This window comes from Elgaria multicarinata, chromosome 7 (assembly GCF_023053635.1).
Source record: "Elgaria multicarinata webbii isolate HBS135686 ecotype San Diego chromosome 7, rElgMul1.1.pri, whole genome shotgun sequence".
NCBI lineage: Eukaryota > Metazoa > Chordata > Lepidosauria > Squamata > Anguidae > Elgaria > Elgaria multicarinata.
Window position 1 is genome coordinate 29,079,817 of NC_086177.1, and position 21,386 is coordinate 29,101,202.

A 21,386-nucleotide genomic window follows, 5' to 3' on the forward strand; every position below is an offset into this window, starting at 1 on the left:
ATGAGGCAAGTGACTCCCCAATAAAAGCCTCATCTGGAAGCACCCTCAGATCCCACCAATTCCTCTATACAGTTAAGGGGTCAATCTAGGGGTAACTGCCATTGTTTTCCTCCTCTGAACTTTTATTGGCATTCCTCCCTTTGGTGTCTTTCATCTTAATTTGGGCAGAGTTGTTATTTGGGGTAATGCTGTTAGAAGTTTCCAGAGGTCCAGCCGTAGAACTAAGAGTGAAGACAAATGATCAGGTGTCCTATGTGGTATATCTATTGATGGACTGTACAGACTGTACAGTAAGGGAATCAAATGTCTGGAAGCTGCCTGCTGCATCAGGAGATGTGAACATTTTGGGATTTGGATTGTATGCATTACTTGGTGGACTGAGCAGAAAGCTGAAGTATGGAAGATTCCTCTTTGAGACAGTGGATGAAAACATATGTCCTTCCTAGATCCAGCAGCCCCTTAGCACAACCAAATTAATTTAAAATAAATAAATAGAAAATCAAATTATTGCTATATGTTGTCTACTTCAGAAAATTGGGTTCTTGTGAAGAGAACAGGCTAAGAACACCAGAAGGTCCCTGGAACAGCCCAAAGACCTATCTAGTCCAGTATCCTCTTTCTCACAGTGGCCAACTAGATGCCTATGGGAAGACCACAAGCAGGACTCTAGGTAGCACAGTTGGTCCTGGAGGTAGCCACTGATAGCCTTATTCCACCACCACCCCACCCAATAATGTCTCTAATTCTCTTTTGAGTAGAATGTAAGAACAGACTTGCTAGATCAGTTTCTCCTAATCTTAAGTGGTGTCCCAAAAGAAAGACGATTTAAAGCCAAATAGGTCCCGGATGGAATCAGCAACATTTTCCTCTTTTCTTTCTCCAGTGGACGATTTGGCCAGGTGCACAGATGTGAAGAAAAATCGACAGGTCTCAAGTTAGCAGCCAAAATTATTAAAGCCAGAGGGATCAAGGAAAAGGTACGGGTAGCTGGAGTGTGAACAACAGCTTGAGGCTTTGTTACCCAGAGATTTTGTTCTGCCTGTTCAAGCTTCCAAGTGGCAGCTGTTAGTGGGACAGGTTTATTCTGCCAGTGTTTGCACATTTGCACAATGATTTCTTTCCCACTTCTACCCTTCAGAATCCCAGCTCCACAGGGTCAATAGGCTATAACTAGATTCCCTGTAAATCCACACAATCAATCCTATTAGTTCCAATTTCTTTTCATGTATTTATTTTAGAAAAACCCTTTCCCCCCTCATGTAATTTGTTATTCTCAACTTTCAGTCTTCACCCAAAATCATTTTTATCAAAGACTCACCGTAGTGCATAGTTTGGTACAACTTTTTTCTTAGGAAGTTGACTTATACCAGGTCAGACTGTTTGTCCATCTAACCCAGCATTCAGAGTAATTTTGTACATGTCTACTCATGTAATCGCCACTGAGTTCAGTGGGGATTACTCCCAGGGAAGTGGCTGTAGCATTGCAGCCATCATCTGACCTGAGCCGGATCTACACTACTGCTTTAAAGCTCTTTAAAGCAGTAGTGTAGATCCGGCCTTAGTTGACAGCTGTTCTGCAGAGTCTCAGACACAGGTCTACCCATCACCTGCTGCTACCTGATCTTTTGAACTGAAGATGCCAGGAATTGACTTTGGATCTTCTGCTCACAAAGCAAGGGCTCTATTACTGAACACTGCCTGGTTTACTGTTGCTGTCACACAAACTTTGGGAGGAATTGATCTGGCTACATTCTTGAACAGCAACTTTTTTCCATGTCTAACACTATGAGCAAAATCCAAGGGGGTGCTTCCACCCCACTGATTCCCTTCCTCCCCAGAAATTCCTTTCTTCAAGGAGTTACACAAGTGGGATTCACCATCTAGGCAAGGGAGATTTAGCAGTTCTTAGAAGAAACCCTGAAACAAGCAGAAACTATTGTTTCTGGAAGGAGGAAGGTCAGCAAAGCTCCCTTACATGAGCTCTGCCACCCTGCCTTCTTTCAAAAGCAAGTATTTTGTCTCATTACAGGTTGCCTCCAGAAGCACTAAATTGACGTTGTGTGAGTGGTGGGGCCCATTTGCACAATGGAATTGGTGGGCATAAGAGAATTGCCTGGGCCGTAAGCACGCCATTGGATTCTGCCTTATACGACCATCATTTCCATATTGCAAATATCTTCTACTGGTTTCTCCATCAGCTCAAAGCTCTTGCTTTGAATAATTCTGTTCTGGAAAAGGCTCAGGCATTTTTCTTGCATCATACTCTGGGTGTACCTAACTGTATACAATATGCAACCATTGGTCTGGGAACTGGTGTAGGATTTGGGAATACCGAGTGTGGGTCCAGACACTTAAATTTTTGGTTATGACTTCATTTTTCTTTATCAGTATCTCATTTTGTACATCTTACGCTAACAGGCTCATGTTCTAATAAATGGTCCCATATAATTTGACATAAAATTAGCTCAGCGGGTCTTTTGTTCGAATCCCTCCTAATGCTTGAGCAACAGTAAACTTTTAAAGTTTTGATTCAAAGAGTATATAGTTGAACTTTTCAAGTGAAAGGGTGGGAACCAATTTTGGTAGAAAGCAGGGGGCAAATCAAATAAATTAAATTAAATTAAGTAAACCGGAAAGAGCAGCGGTGAGGTCAAGTGATGGACCCAATCTCTACTACAATTTAATGCTCTTCTTTCATTCTTCACAGGATGAAGTAAAGAATGAGATCAATGTGATGAATCAGTTGAACCATGTGAACCTCATTCAGCTGTACGATGCCTTTGAATCCAAAAATGACATTATCCTTGTCATGGAATAGTACGTGTCCTTGCAACATTTCTTCTGCTTCCTTTTCTTGACTGCGTCTGCACTGGTGCATTTCATGTGCTCCACCTCCTTTCCTACTGTATCAACATGGCGCCCAACATGGCATGAGGGATGCAGGCTGGAGATGAATTCCTGTGAACTCCGTCAGTTTGCATCCAACAACAGCTTCTGCAAACTATGCATTAATTCACCCTCAGCCTGTATCTTCATGTTGCTATAGCCTCGCTATCTTGGGACAGGTTTAAGAAAGCTATAAAGACTGATCTATTCCTGCAGGCCTTTCCAGTGGAATTTTAGGATGGTTTTTTTAGGATGGTTTTAGGATGTTTTAATAACGTATACTATGTTTTTTAATTCAGTTTTATGTATTTTATACTTATTGTTGTTCCCTGCCTTAATCCAAATGGAGAGGCGGGTAAGAAATATTATTATTATTATTATTATTATTATTATTATTATTATTATTATTATTGGGTTTACATAATAACAGAAGAGGAACAGGTTCTAAGAGTCATATCATCATTAACAGGCATTATTTGCCACTTTTAGGGGATGGGGGTATATGCTACATTAGGGGACAGCAGTATCAAAAAAAGAAGGAAGCAACATTACATGGAAAACCAAGATCTCACACTCAGCTCTCAGTCCATGTCTGGTGATTATTATTTACCATTCACCCCTGAACCTCTGCTCATCTAAACCAAATCTTTATGCTTACCAGAGCTTTGTCTCTTAAACAGACAAACACACCCTAAATTATGGGGGAAATGAATTCTAAAAGATACATTTTGTTTTTTTCAAATTTGCACATATAATTCACTAGGGTTTAATTTTTTTCTCTCTGCGTGCACAGGGTCACACTTTCACATGGAATGGACACATCCTGTGCTCACCTTCAGCAGAATGAATTTTGAATTAAGTCTCTCTCTTTTCAGTGTGGAGGGAGGAGAGCTGTTTGATCGAATTATTGATGAGAACTGCAACTTGACAGAGATGGATACCATCTTGTTCACAAGGCAGATCTGTGAAGGGATTCAGTACATGCATCAGATGTATATTCTTCATTTAGACTTGAAGGTACTGTGCATAGATTTTACCTCCCATGCGATTAATGTGACAATAAGGGGGGAAATGCATTTAAAATGTGCCCATTACGGCAAGTTGCAATCTATATATTTGGAGAAATTGCATACAGAATGTATATGTTAGAAATGCCATCTAAAAATAAATTTGAATTTTCATGCGTTTTTAAACAACATTTGCAGACTTATGTGGAAATTGGACAGAATGGATTCATGAATGAATACGTGCAAACCCCACATGGAGTGGAAATAGGCAGAGTTGTCTATCCTTAATCCCTGCTAAGATGAACTTCTCATGCTTCAATACTGATAGTAAATGGATGTCCAACTGATGGCCAAGAAGTCATGACTACAATAGCCTATAACAGAGAAATCAGCCTTCCCTAATCTGGCGCCCTCCAGATGTTTTGGATTTCAACTCCCAACAGCTCCAGCCAGTATGGTCGATGGTGAGGAATGCTGGGAGTTGTAGTCCAAAACATTTGGAGGGCAGCAGACTGGGCAAAGCTGGACAAAATAAATATTACAAACAAGCTTGTGTAGCAAAAGCCTGCAACTTTTTTTTGTAAGGAAAAGCAAGTTTGGGAGGGGGTGTCGTGTTTCTCAAAAACCTCCTGCCTTCTTGGGAGACAATAACGAGGCTTGCTAAGTAATCTACAAAGCTTTCTTTAAGCAATAAACATCTCTTCCCACCTGAAGAGAGTCTAATCTCTTGGAACTTTCTTTTAGGCAAAACTATGCAAACTGTGAGACAATTGTCTTTTCAAGAAGAATGGAAAGCTTTTTCTTAAGACGCGTTAACTTCAGAGAGACTAGTTTTGAGGTGGCTTCTGACGCGATGCAAGCTGAGCTGACTTTCTCTCGCCTTCCTTTCGCTCCGCCCGTTTTAGTCTGTGGTGTACTCTAGCTAACCTGTTGGTGTTTTCTCCTTCGGAAGAATGTTGGCTTCCCACTGACTGTGTATTATTTGCTCTTGACAAGATAAGCTGGTGGAGAGCCCATGAGAGCTTTCTCCCCCACTGGTACAGGCTAGCCTGTTTCTAGTGCTGACTCTTCTACTTCAGAGTCTGATTCTTATTGATCACTTCAAACACCTTCTTCTAATTTAAGGAGAGCAAAGCTAGATATGACAGGGGGAGAGGGTAACAAGCACAGTTTGCCAGTCCAGGAGAGAATCTGGAACCCTGCAAGGAAAAGCACCTTGGGGGAACCTCTCCTCCTCCTCCTCAGCTCATAGGATGAGACATGCTGGATCAGTCCAAGGGTCCATCTAGTCCAGAACTCTGTCCCCACAGCGGCCAACCAGCCATTGGCCAGGGATGAACAAGCAGGACATGGTGCAGCAGCACCCTCCCGCCCATGTTCCCCAGCAACTGGTGTATGCAGGCTTACTGCCTCTGGTCCTGGAAGTAGCTCATAGCCATCCAGACTAGTAGCCTCCTCCTCTTTGCTCCAACTGTAGCAGTTGCTGCCACCAAGGAACTTGGAGTCCTGCTCCTGGCTTCCATAAGACCAGGGCTAAATCTTTCTATTACCAGCAGCCAAGATCCCATGCATCCTCTCCACTCTGCATCCTGTCCCCCTTCCATGGCACTGCAAAACTCTGAGCCAAATGATACATTACTCTAAAGACATCTTTTTATTATCATTTTAAATACCTATTTTTACTCCTGACTTTAAAGTAAGCCCAGAGGGCCCAATCAAGATTGAGAACCTAGTATGTGGTGGGGGGGACTTTAACCTTTTTCTCCATGCTGCAGTCCTGATCTGGTTCAGACCACCATGTTTCTAACTGATATTGCCGAAAAGTGATATGTTTGTTTTGATGGATTACTTTGAAGCAGTGTAAATTACAGGCACGGGATGGGGGTGGGGAGAGCAGCAGCTATCTTGATCGGTGGATGGTGGGCAAACGGTTAAAGCCCCCCTATACCAGCATCCTGATCCAGATCAGGTCTTCTGTTCTTACTTTAGTGTAAAAAAGAAGAAGAGAGGTAACATGTAGTTATGCAGTTTGGCTCTCTGGGCAAGATATTGGGGGCAGGCTGGCTGCTGGCTGCATGGAAGTGGTCCCCCCTGGGTAACTATGCCTTTCACCAGTGTAGGATAAAAGTGAGCAAGTCATTGGTGGTAGTGAGAAGGAGGAAGAGGAGCAACCGGCCACACCAAGCAGGAATTTGGGAGACCTCCACTTGTTGGTGGGTCTCCTTGCTGGACATGGGTCTTCCCAGATTCCCAGCCAAGTCAACTATTGATGCCATAGCTGCCCTTGAAGCTGCTTTTAGCTAGGAATGGCAGCCTTGGGCTTTTGTTACAAACATGTGTGTGCAACGTGTCGTCCTGCCCTAAGCCAAAGCAAACGTATGTTGCCGCTTCTTTTCTCTCTCTCTCTCTCCTTCCACTAAGAAGTTCGCTGAGTGAACCCAAAGAATTTGATCACTGGAGGTGAGAATGAATGCATATTACATGACTTGGACATTCTATCTGTTTACAGTTCTGTAACATTAGATCTAGCAGGGACCACCTCACCCGCCTCTGGCCAAGAGGGAAATCTAATTATTGGTCCTGCCAAGCTTTTGTCTGCAGAAACCACCAAGTCTGAAATTGAAATGGGCATGTAATAGCCTATGTCACCTTATTATGCATTTAACATTTATTTTTGTTTGATGAAATGTTTGCTCTAGTTCAGAAGCATGCATATCTATAAACTGCCAATTAGACCAGTGGAAGGAATAATCTCACTTACTTGTGTCACTGTACCTGGACTTAATACTATTTAGTCTTATGAATGTAATTGACCTAAAATCTTTTTAAAACCACGTCCAGTATCTTATCTGGTTTGTGGATTCCAGGCAGAATTAACTCTTGGGTATTCCTGTGTAGTAGACAGCCATGATTTGTTCTTATTTTGTACGTGTAAATTTGTGAGGCAACGTTAGGGGAAGATGCTTGAAGGCTCAAACCATAAATCTCAGATAGCTACCCTTTAAGCAAACTCATACATCATCTCAGCAGAGCCTGTGACATTTAAAACTGGAGTCCTTCATTAGTCCATTCAGCAGAATCCATAAAAACAGGTAATTTGCCTTTTGACAATCCAGATGCATTTATCTGATAGGTTTTTCCTCTTAGTTAACATCTAAGAACAGTGTACAGCTGATTTGGCTGGCATTAATATAGCAGATAATAGGGGTTATATCTCATGTTGCACTAGTGGAAAAATTGCAAGAGTTAGTGTTGTTCTGCTAGCTGTTGCATACCAGAACTAGCACAATGAGTCCAAGCAACACCTAGTCTATTGAACTTGTAATAGGTTGTGTAATGCTTTGTGCAATGCCTTGTGCAACGATCTGTGGAACAGCTTGCACAGTACCCTCAGGAGTACCTTATGCAATGCCCTCTTGAGCAATACCCTCAGCAATAGTGTGCGGAATGCCCTCTGCAATAATTTGTACAATGCCTTCTGCAACGGCTTGCGCAAACAGAATCACAGTATTGGATTTGACACTTGAACAAGGATAAAAACCAGTAGAAGCTTTGGGCTGGTTGTATGACACCACTGGCTACAACCCTAGAGATGGGAGACACATTCATTCAGTATTCATTTTAACGTTAATTTACCTAATTTTGCACTTTCGAACCAATACGCAATTCACTGCCATCCTTTGAGTTTCATACTCCTCTGAAATTTGTAATGAACTTTTCCACTTTAAAAAACAAAAACAAAAATATACATGTATTATATTTTTTTAAAAAATCCTTGCCCCCGAAATGAATTGAACACCAAATTGCATACAAAAATATAATACAAAATGTATTAAATAATACATATATGTATTATATCAAAGAAATTCCTTGTCCCCCCCACAAAAAAAGTCCCGCACAAAAAAAGTCAATTGCATACCAAAATGTGTGTAGGAGAAATCTTATACAAAAATGTATACGATTTTTGTGAAGATGTTTTTTAAAAACATAATGTTCAATGTTCAGAGCGAACTGAACGTAAGATTGGAAAAATGAGAAACTGAGAGGAACAGATTCATCCCATCCCTCGCAGATACTGGGTCGAGAAGAGCAGTGAACGAAGCAGTCTAAAGCTGAAAGATAAATTTCAAAGAGCGGTGAAAACGTTTTCTTAAATGTCCCCATGTCAGCTCATAATGGGCCGCAAATCACAACACTGGCTTCCTGAGGTCCACTCAGCGTGCTTGCATTCCCCTTCTGAAAGCTCCGCTAATGAGTTCTTTATCTTGAGTCGCTGCATTATGTCAAACAAGAAATGCCACAGCGAGGGAAAAGCTGCACCAGCAGAGCATTCTCAGCCTCAAATACCACATGATTATAGTCTGAGCTGTCCACAGAGTCTAACCTGCTTCACGACGCCAGCACTGAGATGCATATTTTTATGTTCTGCTGTTTTGAATGCTGATTCCAGCGCAATTCATTTACCATTTCTCATAAATGGCTATGCTCTTTTTTTTCCTTTTCTTTCTATCTTTCTTTCTTTCTTTCTTTCTGGCAGCCTGAGAATATCCTGTGTGTGAATCGAGAGGCAAATCAAATAAAGATTATCGACTTTGGGCTGGCAAGGAGGTATGTTGCTTTAGTCAAGCTACCAGCATCCCTCGTTTCCTAAATCCAATGCCCACTTGCACTGGAGGCAAAGAATGGTTAAAGAGCATTGGTCGTTACCACCAGGGTACTTGGACACAGTTGCCTCCTCTAGTTTAGATGATAAATCCAATAGTATATATCTGTGGGCCAAAGTTTTTGAACTTGCCGTTTTCACCAATGGGATTTTCCCCCTAGAAAATGCCTTAATAAACTAAAAGAGTGGTTCAATGAATTCTGCTTCTTCCCAAAGAATTCAGTGCAGGATGCTAAAGAGAGACGAGAACCTTTGCAGTAAACTGCTAGAAAGATCATCAAAATTAATGCACCCCTTCCCAATTAACATCCTGATCGCAGCACATCCAATGGGCTGATTTTAATGAGGCTGATTTCACATCATATGTCAAGGACTAAGGTACTAAACTATACAGACCCTGTTCAGATGATATGCTAAGCCACGGCAGTTAAGCATTTTGAGATAAACATTATGGCTTAGTGTGTCATGTGAACCATGCTTAACCATGGTGGCTGCGTAACCATGGTTTAAAAACACTACTTGCTGCAAAACAGTTAGTGGCCTAACCATGGCTTAGTGTGTCATCTGAACAGGCTCATAGTAGTCTTATTAGTTACAAAAGCACGTCAAGATAGATAACGGTCCAGATGCTGGCTGGGAGTTATGGGGAGTTGGAATCCAACACACCTGAAGGCCACCAGGTTGGGGAAGGCTGAACTACACATTATGTTAATAGTGTTGTGTGTAGTTGCGCCTGTTTTCTTTCTTTCTTTATTTGGATCTGGACCAGCGTGCACTGGGAGGGGAGGATTAAACCTCCTTCCCCCATTTTGCTACCCAAAATTCTGCCTGCCCCTTGGGCCTGAGGATTAAATGTGACTCCAATAGAGACTTTCTTTTCTTTTCTTTTTTTAATGAATTTTGGGAGGCAAACAAGGGGAGGATGAAGGTTTTATTCTCCCTTCCCAGTGTGCTCTGGTGTGCAATTGTTCTCCAGTAAAAAAAAGGAAAGAAAAAATAGGTTTGTGTACATGTTACGCAACAAACAAAATGTGTAGTTTGACCCACTATTCTGAATCGGTTCCTTTCTCATTCATTATGCTTTGTAACACAGGGCTGATAACAATCAGTTGTGGCTCCTTGCTGAGTTCTTCCCTTCCATAATTGACAGTGTGTTCAGACAACACGCTAAGCCACAGTGGTTAAGCATTTTGAGCTAAACATTATGGCTTACTGTGTCACAAGAAGCATGACTTAGCATGTCATGTGAACCTTATCATGGTGGCAACATAACCATGGTTTAAACACACTCACTATCCATTTCCTGCAATGGGATTAGTGGCCTAACCATGGCTTAGCTTGTTGCCTGAACAGGCCCATAGTATCCTGATGCCACAGATGTCCATTTCCCTGCCCACATCAATTACCTATTTGAAACTTTCTAGTGCTGAACTCTTCAAAGTATCAGTATGTGCTGTAGAAGTCATCTTTGCTGTCGTTTTTCACGTATTTCATTTCATTGTTGTTTATTAGGTATAAACCAAGGGAGAAGCTTAAGGTCAACTTTGGCACCCCAGAATTCCTTGCTCCTGAAGTTGTGAACTATGACTTTGTCTCCTTTCCTACCGACATGTGGAGTGTAGGTGTCATTGCCTACATGTTGTAAGTAGGACCAAGGCCTAAATGTTCAATGTGTTTCTCTGATGTCAATTTGATGACGTTCCTAAGTTCATAATTGGGCAATACTTTTATCAGGCCAACTCTAAGGTCACAAAATATTGTGGAAGGTTTTGAGTTCTCCAGAATTCAAAATCAGTGGTAAACAAAATAAATGCGGTGGAGGGGAGGAAGAAAAATCTGGCTGATGTTGAAGGCATGGAGGATTGGATCTAGATTTATGCTGAATCAACTTCATTGGCAGAAATGGACATTCCCTCCCCTCCTATCATCCCCCTAAAAGTACTACACAGAGGGTCAAGAAACCCTGCTGAACGGGGTGAGCTGTGTGTTGGGAGAAGGGAGTAAGTCACCAAAAATTGGGTAGAGGGCCTTCCACAAACAGAGCCCTCCCTCTCGTGTAAGGTCCCTCCTTCTTACAGAAGGCAGATCCTGGATCTAGCACAGAGTCTGCCTTTAGTCACAGGCTTAAGAATGAATGTGGGAAGAGCTTGTAGGCCTTCAAATTAGGTTCTACTAAGTGTTGTGATGGTTTTTGATTGCACTTAGGGCTGTCTCTAGGGCTGTTGGGGTGAAGAAACAACCAAGGGAGTTATATTTTAGAAAATGTAAAAACCCAGATGTTATCCAGATGTGTCTCCATTTTTCAGTTACTGCTAGAACTGACACTGAGATTTTGCTTAAAGTTCAGGAGTGAGGTGCATATTACCCTTTGATTTACATAGTGTGCATAAATTTGGTCTGTTCTTCCCCCATAGGCTTAGTGGATTGTCTCCTTTTCTGGGTGATGATGATAATGAGACTTTGAACAACATCCTGGCTTGTAGGTGGGATTTTGAAGATGAAGAATTTAAAAAGGTGTCTGAGGAAGCCAAAGACTTCATCACTAAGCTTCTCATCAAGGCGAAGGGGTAATCAAATGCCAATAGCCTTTTGCCTTTAGTATCCTGTCCAACCAGATGCTGTTGCTCCCCAGCACTGGAAATGACATTTTGTTTTTATACACAAGCACCAGATGATGGCATGTTACATTTATTAGTGACGTTTGATAAGCCCCACAGAACCACGTGGAGATCTTTAAAATCTATATCCAGTAAAAGAGATCATGGTATGATGTGTACAAACTTAAGAAAGTTTTAGGCTTCATTTAATCCAATAGAAGAGAATTAGGTACATGTCAATAGTTAGATACCATTCTTCATTTATTTACTTGATTTATAGTGTTCCCACCTCCCCAGTCCTAAGGGCATGGCATGGATAAGAATAATCATAAAACCCCAGTTGCAGTGTGCAAACTCCAATCCCACCTGATCCTTCCCTGTCCCTGGCCACCAGAAGCCAACTTGGAGGAAAATATATACTGCACTTTCAGAAAATGCTCAGATTTTGGCAGATTTCTAAAGGAAGGGAATTCCACACTGTAAATTGTCCACATTCAGGGACAAATAGCAGCTAGTGGACAGTGATATTTGGTGGGAAACTGGTGCAGGACCTAATCTGGATGTTCTAGATGTCCTGCATGGCTTCTTTTCCTTCAGAGAAAAAGTGGCCAGTTTAAGCATGCTTTCTTTCTTTTTTTTTTTTTTAAAAAAGCATAAATAAGGTAACATGTAGTTTTGCCTTCAGCGGTATGCTTAAGGCAGACTTCCAGTTCACCCTAATCATCATGATTGAACATGGGGCCATTTATTGGGTTAAAAACTGTCCATTGCCACTCATCCATTGAACATGTTTCAAACATGCACACCTTCAGTACTAAAACCATTGCATAGGTCTCAGATATTTATATTCTATTTCTGTTTCTTCTCCTTTAGGTGGAGGTTAAGTGCAACTGGAGCTTTGAAGCATCCTTGGCTATCCGACCAAAAACTCCATCATCAACTTCAAGCTAAGGTCTGTAGATCTCAATGTTGCATTTGTCACTTCTCTTGCTCCTAAGACAGCTCTTTTGTTGAATTCTTGCCACTCCATCTTTATGCCTGTGTTATTGTTGTTATCTTAAAGCCGTTTCCCTATGTGCATGGCCTGTTTATGTGAGGAAGAGCTAATTATGCTGATTATCCTAAAGCCAATTAAATCATAAATTTGCGGTCATGGTCAGACATTTTTAAAATTTGTTTTTATTACCTGAGAACTTGTGGTTTTTTAGACTCAGGTTGTTCTCATAAATTATGGGTATGAAGTTCTCTTCCAAAAGGTTTTCAAGGGGAATTTGTCTGTGGTTCTGTCCCACCATATATCCAGGCAGCAGTAGTCTTTGCATGGTAGAAATGTGAGCAATTCCTTTCAATAGTCTGTATAGGGTCACTTGGTATATTTGGGCTCACTTGGTATATTGGGAGTTTTGAGAACATGTGAATGCTCTCACAAATTAGCTTCCATGGGGGGGGTTGCCCAGTTGAAGGGGGTTGCAGACATCTCTATCATGATATACAGAATCTCCATGTGATTGCTTGATCATTCAAATTCCCAGTTTACGTGAGACATAGAGCTCATCTACACCAAGCAGGATATTCCACTATGAAAGCAGCATGAAAGCAGTATATAAAAGGCAGGAGCCACACTACTGCTTTATAGTGGTACTGAAGTGCAATGACAACTGTTGGGGCCCATTGACACATCTACACCAAGCAGGATATAACTCTATGAAAGTAGTATGAAAGCAGTATGTGGTATGTGTCAATGGGCCCCAACAGTTGTCAGTGCACTTCAATACCACTATAAAGCAGTAGTGTGGCTCCTGCTTTTTATACCACTTTCATAGTGCAATATAGATGAACCCTTCCTCTAGCATACTTTTCTGAATGCATGAAGGGTCTGTGAGAATATGAGGGGCTAGTTCTGCCAGCAGCATTCCCAGGCTGACGTAATGCAATTGGCTTGAGTCTGAAGGGCTTCGTCAACATAGGTGATGCACCACCCAGAGAGCTCCGACTATTGGGCGGTATAGAAATGTAATAAATAAATAAATAAATAAATTCCTCCATCACATAGGAGGTGCACCAAATTCTCAATCCCGTCAAGATAGTCACTGCCTTGGTTCTAATACAGCAAGTGTCTGAACCAAATCTATACTGAATGCTTTTACCCAGCTAAGCAGAAATACTCATATGTACAGAGAAGTGGTATACAGTTGTTTTCTGTCTTAAATGTACAGCAGGGTTGGGACTTCAGCCAGTTTTCATGCTATTATCTTTTATCTCTCTTGCTCTTGCAGAGGAAGGCTAGGGGTTCCCCTGGATCTCAGGCACCTGCAGCTCCATAATCCCTCTGAGAAATGCAAGGTTGGTAACAAGTTCTCCCAGATTTATGGAAGCTATCGACTATGGGGCCAGCATTCCCCAGCCAGACTTTTTTCTGTGTAAACATGGATAGGATTGCATCCTTATTGACTTTGTATGGCGCCAATCCTGGTATTAATTTTAAAGACCAACCTATGAGTATGTGCAGCTGCGCATTTTTAACTCATATCATCATGAATACAGGAATAAAATAGAGCTTGCTTCTCCTGCCCCAATGTTAAACACATTTACTTGGGAATAAGCTCCATTCCGTTCTAGAAAAGGAAAATATATTTTAAAGTAAAATAATAATAATAATAATAATAATAATAATGATGATGATGATGATGATGGTGTCTGTAACCATGTACTAGGGTGACCATTTGAAAAGGAGGACAGGGCTCCTGTATCTTTAACAGTTGCATAGAAAAGGGAATTTCAGCAGGTGTCATTTGTATATATGGAGAATTTGGTGAAATTCCCTCTTCATCACAACAGTTAAAGTGCAGGAGCTATACTAGAGTGACCAGATTTAAAAGAGGGCAGGGCACCTGCAGCTTTAACTGTGGTGATGAAGAGGAAATTTCACGAGGTTCCCCAGTTTGGGGGTGTTCTTGTATCCAGAATTGTCACTTGAGGCACAGGTGAATTCAGTGGCAAAGAGCACGTTTTATCAGCTTAGGTTGATATACCAACTGCGCCCTTATCTGGACAGAGATACAGCCTAGCTACAGTTATCCATGCTCTGATAACCTCTCGTTTGGATTACTGCAATGCGTTATACGTGGGGCTGCCTTTGAAAACGGTCTGGAAACTTCAACTGGTACAAAACAGGGCAGCCCGCCTACTAACAAGGACTGGCCAGCGAGACCACATTACGCCAGTCCTTTTGCAACTTCATTGGCTGTCAGTCCAGGTCTGGGCCCAATTCAAAGTGCTGATACTAACATTCAAAGCCCTAAATGGTTTGGGGCCAGGTTATTTGAAGGAATGCCTCCTCCCATATGTATCTGCCCGGACCTTAAGATTATCCACAGGGGCCCTTCTCCGTGAGCCCCTGCCAAAGGAAGTGAGGCAGGTAGCTACTAGGAGGAGGGATTTCTCCACTGTGGCACCCCGGCTGTGGAACGAGCTCCCCAGAGAGGTCCACCTGGCACCTACACTGTATTCCTTTCGTCGCCAGCTGAAGACCTTTTTATTCTCTCAGTATTTTGACAACTAATTTTAACTTACATTTAAATTTTACTGTTTGAATTCTGTATTTTAATCTTATATCAACTTCTGCTGTGTGGTTTTATCCTGGTTGTGCTTTTTATACTGTATTTTGTATTTGTGTTTTTAGATTGTTGGTTGTTTTATTGTGTTCTTCATGGTTTTAATTTTTGTGAACCGCCCAGAGAGCTTCAGCTATTGGGCGGTATAAAAATGTAATGAATAAAATAAAATAAATATTAAATAATAATATATACAAATGACACCTGCTGAAATTCCCTTTTCAATACAACTGTTAAAGATGCAGGAGCCCTGTCCTCCTTTTCATATGGTCACCCTACATGTACATACCTAGCTGACTGCCCCTGACTACACATATTTTTCAAAAATAAGAAGAATGAAAGGATGCTGTAGTAACTAGCATCAGCCCGGATAGGCCTGGGCATGCTAGCTGAGGTGCTGCCCCTGGGCCTGTTCACCACTTCCCCTGTCACCTGCCACTCTCTGGGTGGACATCTGGGGGCAGGCTAGGTTGCAAGGCCCTGAACCTCAGCTACTCAGGTCTGGCCAGAGCTTTGCTACTGTTTCCCAGCATTCAATGCTAAAAACAAAACTCCTGGCTTTAAAGCAGGCGCTTTGGCCTCTTTCACTATTAGCAGGTCTTTGGTCTTTTCATTAGCAAAGGCTCCAATAGTGGCTCTCCATTTAGGCTCTCAAATCCCTGAGGGATTCGGAGCAATTCTGTTTTCTCCTGTTTTTTGAGCAGAAGTATGTTTGATCAACTAGCCAGACTCCTCTGCCCTGGCAGGATCATATCATCAGCGACTGCCTCCATTCTTGCACTGCCTGTTTTGAAACGACCACAGAAACCGAAGGGCTGTTTTGTTTAGTTGTTAAATAAAGCACCGTGGGAACTAGTTCAAGAGACTTGAGAGCGTATCTGTGGAGGGCTACTTCTGGATTTTGCAAAGGCAGAAAATTCCTGTATTATCATAACCGCTTGTTGTTTTTAAATACCTTGAATATTAACTCTCTGAGCCCAAAGAGCTGAAATCTGCCACTTTTCATTTGGCGTGCTAATTTTGAACGGAGTTTCAGCCTATGTGGTAATATGCTGTCTGCATGGTGAGGTTATTATGAATATAATTGGGTGGTTTGTAGTTCAAGCATTGCTTTGTAAAGACTGTTCTGCAGAGCTTCAAGGTTCCTGGCTTGTAATGGGTTCCTGTAAGTTGCATTACTTGTCTCTCTGTCTAAGCCACCAAAACCACATGGTTCCCAACCACTTCAGTCATATACTGAGTCAAATCTGTGGGAAGAGACATACTTATCTCATCCAGACAGGAAAAAGGCAGCAATTCTTACTTGGCCAGGCCTTCAATTTTATTGCCCCTTTAGTTCAACTAACAGAGTAATCCCATGGCGAAACTACCATCCATTTCTTTTTCTTTCCCCCATCCCATTGGGATCAATGGGAAAAAATTTAAGTTGGCATAGCTGAAGGCTCTTTCAGGGGGGCATATAGGACATTTATATCTATGGAGCTTTCTGCATGTGGTACAGGAGGCCTCTGGTGGGGTTAGTGGTATCCTACCAGGAGGTCTCTGTCTCCGCTAGTGGAGTGGCACTTATGCCCTATCCAGTGGCCACTCAGGTGGCCTTTGACTGGCTGTAGGATTGCATCCTAAGCAAGTAGGAAAATCATGCCTAACCAAGTTGTTCCAAGTGCCACCATAATTTGGGTACATGATATGGGTGGGGACACCATCTTGTCCTTTGCCTCAAACAGCAAAATGTCTCTTATCTTGGTAGTGGGGGTGGGCATAATTATTCTTACTTGTTCCATAGGTTATTGATTCATTGTATTTAGGTGTTTATTTCATCATTTAAAGTGCAGTTCTATGTATGTTTTCGCAGAAGTTAGTCCTAGTATATTCAGTGGGGCTTACTCTAGTAAGTGTGTTTAGAAATGCAACCTACGTGTTTTACTATTTGTAAATAAGATGGCCAGAAGTGTGTCATACCTTGGGAGATTTTTTCTAATGTGCACACACTGACCAGTTTGCCATGTGATTTCAAGGGTTGCTGTTTGAGAAAAACGTGGCCAGTTCTCAATTTCTCCTTGAGCACACTGAATTAGTTGCATCGTTCCTTGGATTCATCTGACTGCTACTTTCAATGGGCAGGTTCAGATGTAATGGTTAATCACAGTTTAATGTTATGAGAATGGGCCTAGCCTCCCACTGAGCTCACATGCAAACTCTTCCTCCAGCATGGCTGCAAGGAGAAAGTCAGAACTTTTTGTTTCTGTTTGTAATTTGCCATAGTTTGCTGTGTCATCCTAACCCAGACAAGCTGCTGTTAAACTTAACTATGGTTAGTAGAAACAAGCCACCTTCAAACCATGGTTTATGAAGCTGTTTTGTTTTCACTAACCATAGTTAAGTTTAACAATAGCTTAGGGTTCAAAAACATACTAAACTATGGTTAATCTAAAATGGCAGTGGGATTTTCCAATCTGCAGGAGATGCTAGGCTCATTTTGATAGCACTAAACCATGGTTTAGCAGCATGCCTCACACAGCCATTGTGGCTTTCACATGACCAAATGGCAGTGCTGTAAAATATTTACTGACTTAACCAGATTTTTCTTCTGTTTCTTTTACAGAAAAATCTGCTGTGTAATCACTGCTGCTATGACATTTGGAAATACAAATCAGCAGTTCTGGTGCTTTAACTCCCCCTTCTCCCCATGATGAATTGGGGCTTTCATGAAGTGGACCAACGCCACTTTAGCTGCAGGATTGTGTCCCAGCAGGATTGAGCTGCTTCCTCCCTTGCTTTCTATCACTTTTCAGTGGCTACTGGTGTCTCCAGGAAGGTGTTCCTAATCGAAGGCTGTGTTAATTTTTGCTTATCATTGCTTACTTTCATAGAAACTGCATTGAAAAACAAGCTGGTAGCAAATGGGGGGAAATATGTGTGAAGTTTAATTTTTAAGCCAATTTGCTTCCTTCTTACCCTATAATAGAGTATCTTACTACAGCATGAGTGAATGGCAGGAAAGAATGTTTACTTTTGGGGTGGGGATTGAAATGTTTTTTCTATGCCTGCTATAACATAGTACTCTGATATTTTAATTCAACTGGGATAGTTTAGGCAAGTTTGCAAGGGGGTATTTTGAATGCAGATAAGTTTCTTCCCTGGAATTTGCTAGCATTGTGTTTTTGAATCTTTTTCATATTCTTTAAGCATCAGCATTTAAGTCTGATAAATATATCAGACTTAATATATGTCTGATTATATATATATATATATATATATATATATATATATATATATATCAGACTTATATAATGACATATAATATATGTGTCACACACACACACATTTAATACATGCTAATGCACACACAAACACTTAAACGAAACACATAGGGATGACCTCTGTTTAGGAAACTGAAAATCACAATACTCTTCCAGCTTTAGAAAGTTGGTATAGTACAAGAATTTGAGCTGTGAACAGGGTGAGGTTCCTGAGTCATATCTCACATCAGCCACAAATTCACTAAGTATCTTTAGGCAAACCAGAGCCTCTTAGGCTTCCTCTACACCAAGCAGGATATTGCACTATGAAGGCGGTATATAAAAGGCAGGAGCCACACCAAGTAGGATATAGCAGTATGAAAGTGGTATATAGTATGTGTCAATGGACCCCAACAGTTGTCAGTGCACTTCAATACCACTATAAAGCACTAGTGTGGCTCTTGCCTTTTATATACCACTTACATAGTTCAATATCCTGCTTGGTCATAGACTCAGGACCTCATCTCAGTATAAGGATAACATCATTAACAGGGTTGTTGTAAGGATTACTTAGGTGATACATATAAAATGCTTTGAATATTCAAAAAGTTCTATATAAATGCTAAGTATTGTTTTACATTTCATATATGGAAAGCAGATATCTCTCCAGTAGGGTTAAAGCCATTATGATATCACATTAAGATATGAATGTTATTTGCAAGTTTCGTTATAGAAAAGATTCCATCTTCATAAATAAATACTGTAGGATCAATAGAGAAAGAAATGTAAGTTAGCTGTGTTATTATATGCCCCCAGTTCATGTGTCAACAGAGCAACATCAGTACCCAAAGTCATCAAGAAATCCCCCATGGGATTTCTTGAGGCCAAATTGTCCCTTTACCGACCCTCTCTAGGTCCTGATTCCTTTAGCACTGGAAAGGCGAGCTCTTGTTGGAGATTATGTGAATGAAAGGCTTTGCCAAAAAAAACAGAACTTGGCTTAATTAACTTTTAAGAGAACACAAGAATATTTTCCATGTAAGTGTGAAGGCTACCATCTCTGTCAGCAATGGGTTAGGCTGCTCTTCAGATGATGAGTTACATCTATAACAATGCAGCACTTGGTTCCTGCATTGTCAACTGTCATCTGACTAAACCTGCAGACTGAACGTGGAATGAGATTTCAGTATAAACTTTAGTGCCAGTATTAAGGTTTTTTCTCCTCTTCATAACATACATAAGCTGCATGTAATTTTTAGTCTTCATAAATATCTATCTGTGTGACCATAATGTTCTAATCACTGCCTTGGTTTCCCTCCCCACCCCCCATGTAAAAAAAGAAGATTAAAAAAGAAAGCTTTCTAGAAAATTGCAATGATATGGATTCGAGTCTTCAGATTTCATCCTTTGTTCATAAGATGCCGAACCAATTCTAGCACAATCTTTTGTGGAACTATTCCTGTGTGTATAAATAGAGAAGGAAAAAAATGTTCATGCAAAATATCACCCGTGCATCTTGCTAGATAATCTCATGAGCTGCGACCAGGTTCCTGGATAGTTCCAGTTTAAAAGGTTGTTTCATTGCCAGACAACTCACGCTGCGGAAATGTTTTCATCATGTATATGCACTCAGGGGAATCAGTCCAACAGCCATCCCATCGATTCAAAATGTTGTGCTAGAACTGGGACACATGTGCATTTGATGAAAAAATCACAGCTATCTATAGTCAGAGTTCTGTTGCCCCTCTGTGTTTTCTGTTACTTCAAAAACTAATACTCCTACATGAGTAAAAACAGTTGCAGTTTATTTTCATCTTCAAATTCCCTACTATGCTGTCACTGGCAGCTGCGAGAGCCATGGCAATACCATGGACAGATTGGGATCAGTCAAAGCTTTAATCAGGGTTGTCTTCAACTGTCAAATTTACCTCACGACAAAACAATGGTACATCACCCAGTAGCTTCACAGCTATTCATGCCACTTGTTCAGACATCTTTGCTAAATGAGGCTGTCATATTTCTGTGGCTTTTATTGGCCTACAAAATATGCTGTAAAGACTTTCATGCTAATGGCATGAATCCACATGGTAGAAGAGAACACAGTAACGTCATTGTGCAGGGATGGACAAATTGATTAATTTCAGTGTCTCAATTCCTCGCCTCCAAAACTTAAGTTCAGTTCATCCCAAATGTTGAGCATGTGTTTGTTTAAATTCTCATGAAAATTCCTAAGTATTTTTGAACACATTTCTCCTAATACATGCATTTTTGTCTAATATGCACATTTGTGCAAGCAATTTTCCCAATACAACACGTTTTAAACATTTTTACCAATATATGCATTTTTGTGTGCATTTCCCCCTATTATACACATTTTTAATTGTAGTTATTTTTACTACAAAGCAAATTTTGTAGAAGTGCATGTTTTGAAGGATAATCAGTTTTTGGTTTTTGTGTATTGGTTTGAAAGTGCAAAATTAAGATATCCATATTTTTGTGTTTGTCATGGGTTGAGATTGTAGCAGGGGATTAGTTATCTAGTCTTTCCACAGGATGGAGATTTGAACTTTGAGTAGGTTCAAAACCAGGTGATTAGAGAAGCCAGAGGGCAACTCAAAGAGGTTTCAGTAAGTTGGGTTCAGGTGATCGTTGAGGACAGTCACAGTTTAAGATGTAGGGAGGACTTGAATATGGTGAAAAAGTACGGGTTTGTAAATCCTCTCTTGGAATCAAGCAGTCTGCCAGCATAACATTAGGAGGAAGACCACACACAGCAAATCAGAGATATTGGTGATTACTGAGGTTGAGTGACTGCAATCTACCCATCACCGTCAATGGCAGCATATGAAACATGCTCACTGTTGCTAAGGGCTGAACATGAATCATAAGTCATTTCTTTATTTAAAAACATTTGTATCCCACCCTATATCACTAGGATCTCAGGGTGGCGTACAGATAAAATTAGTTTTATTCATAGTATATTAAAATTAGTTTTATTCATAGTACATTATCACCAAATATGCTGATGGAGTTGCTGCATCTTCTATTGCAAGACAGCCCTGGAGGAATGCAGCATGCCTAAGCATACTGTGACTCATTGACATGACACAAGAGCACATCTCCTCCCATGAAGTCCTGAAAATCAACTCCTGTACTTACCTGTGCAATCAGTATGTGGCTGTGAACGTGTTAAAAGCAGCAATTGGTGTGTAATGTACACATTACTCAACAACGAATCCAGATTCAGAGGCGCTTCACTTAAGAGACATATTACTGTATTTCTTCGATTCTAAGACGCGTTTTTTTCCCCATATAAACATTTCTAAAAATGGGGTGCATCTTAGAACCGCAGGTGCGATTATTATTCTTAGAATCAA

General features: G+C 40.9%; 1 protein-coding gene across 2 annotated transcripts in view; it reads left to right on the top strand.

The window, feature by feature from the left end:
• MYLK4 (myosin light chain kinase family member 4) overlaps window positions 1–17,966 on the top strand; it is a 102,595-nt gene extending 84,629 nt beyond the window's left edge. For both annotated transcript variants that reach the window (XM_063130285.1, XM_063130284.1), the window contains 9 exons: window positions 884–977; window positions 2,708–2,817; window positions 3,762–3,903; window positions 8,431–8,501; window positions 10,069–10,197; window positions 10,971–11,123; window positions 12,027–12,105; window positions 13,430–13,496; window positions 17,373–17,966. In XM_063130285.1, the coding sequence (XP_062986355.1) occupies window positions 884–977; window positions 2,708–2,817; window positions 3,762–3,903; window positions 8,431–8,501; window positions 10,069–10,197; window positions 10,971–11,123; window positions 12,027–12,105; window positions 13,430–13,477 (826 nt within the window). In that variant the 3' untranslated portion in view covers window positions 13,478–13,496; window positions 17,373–17,966. The remainder of the gene's footprint in view (window positions 1–883; window positions 978–2,707; window positions 2,818–3,761; window positions 3,904–8,430; window positions 8,502–10,068; window positions 10,198–10,970; window positions 11,124–12,026; window positions 12,106–13,429; window positions 13,497–17,372) is intronic.
• The last annotated feature ends 3,420 nt before the right edge of the window (window positions 17,967–21,386 follow it).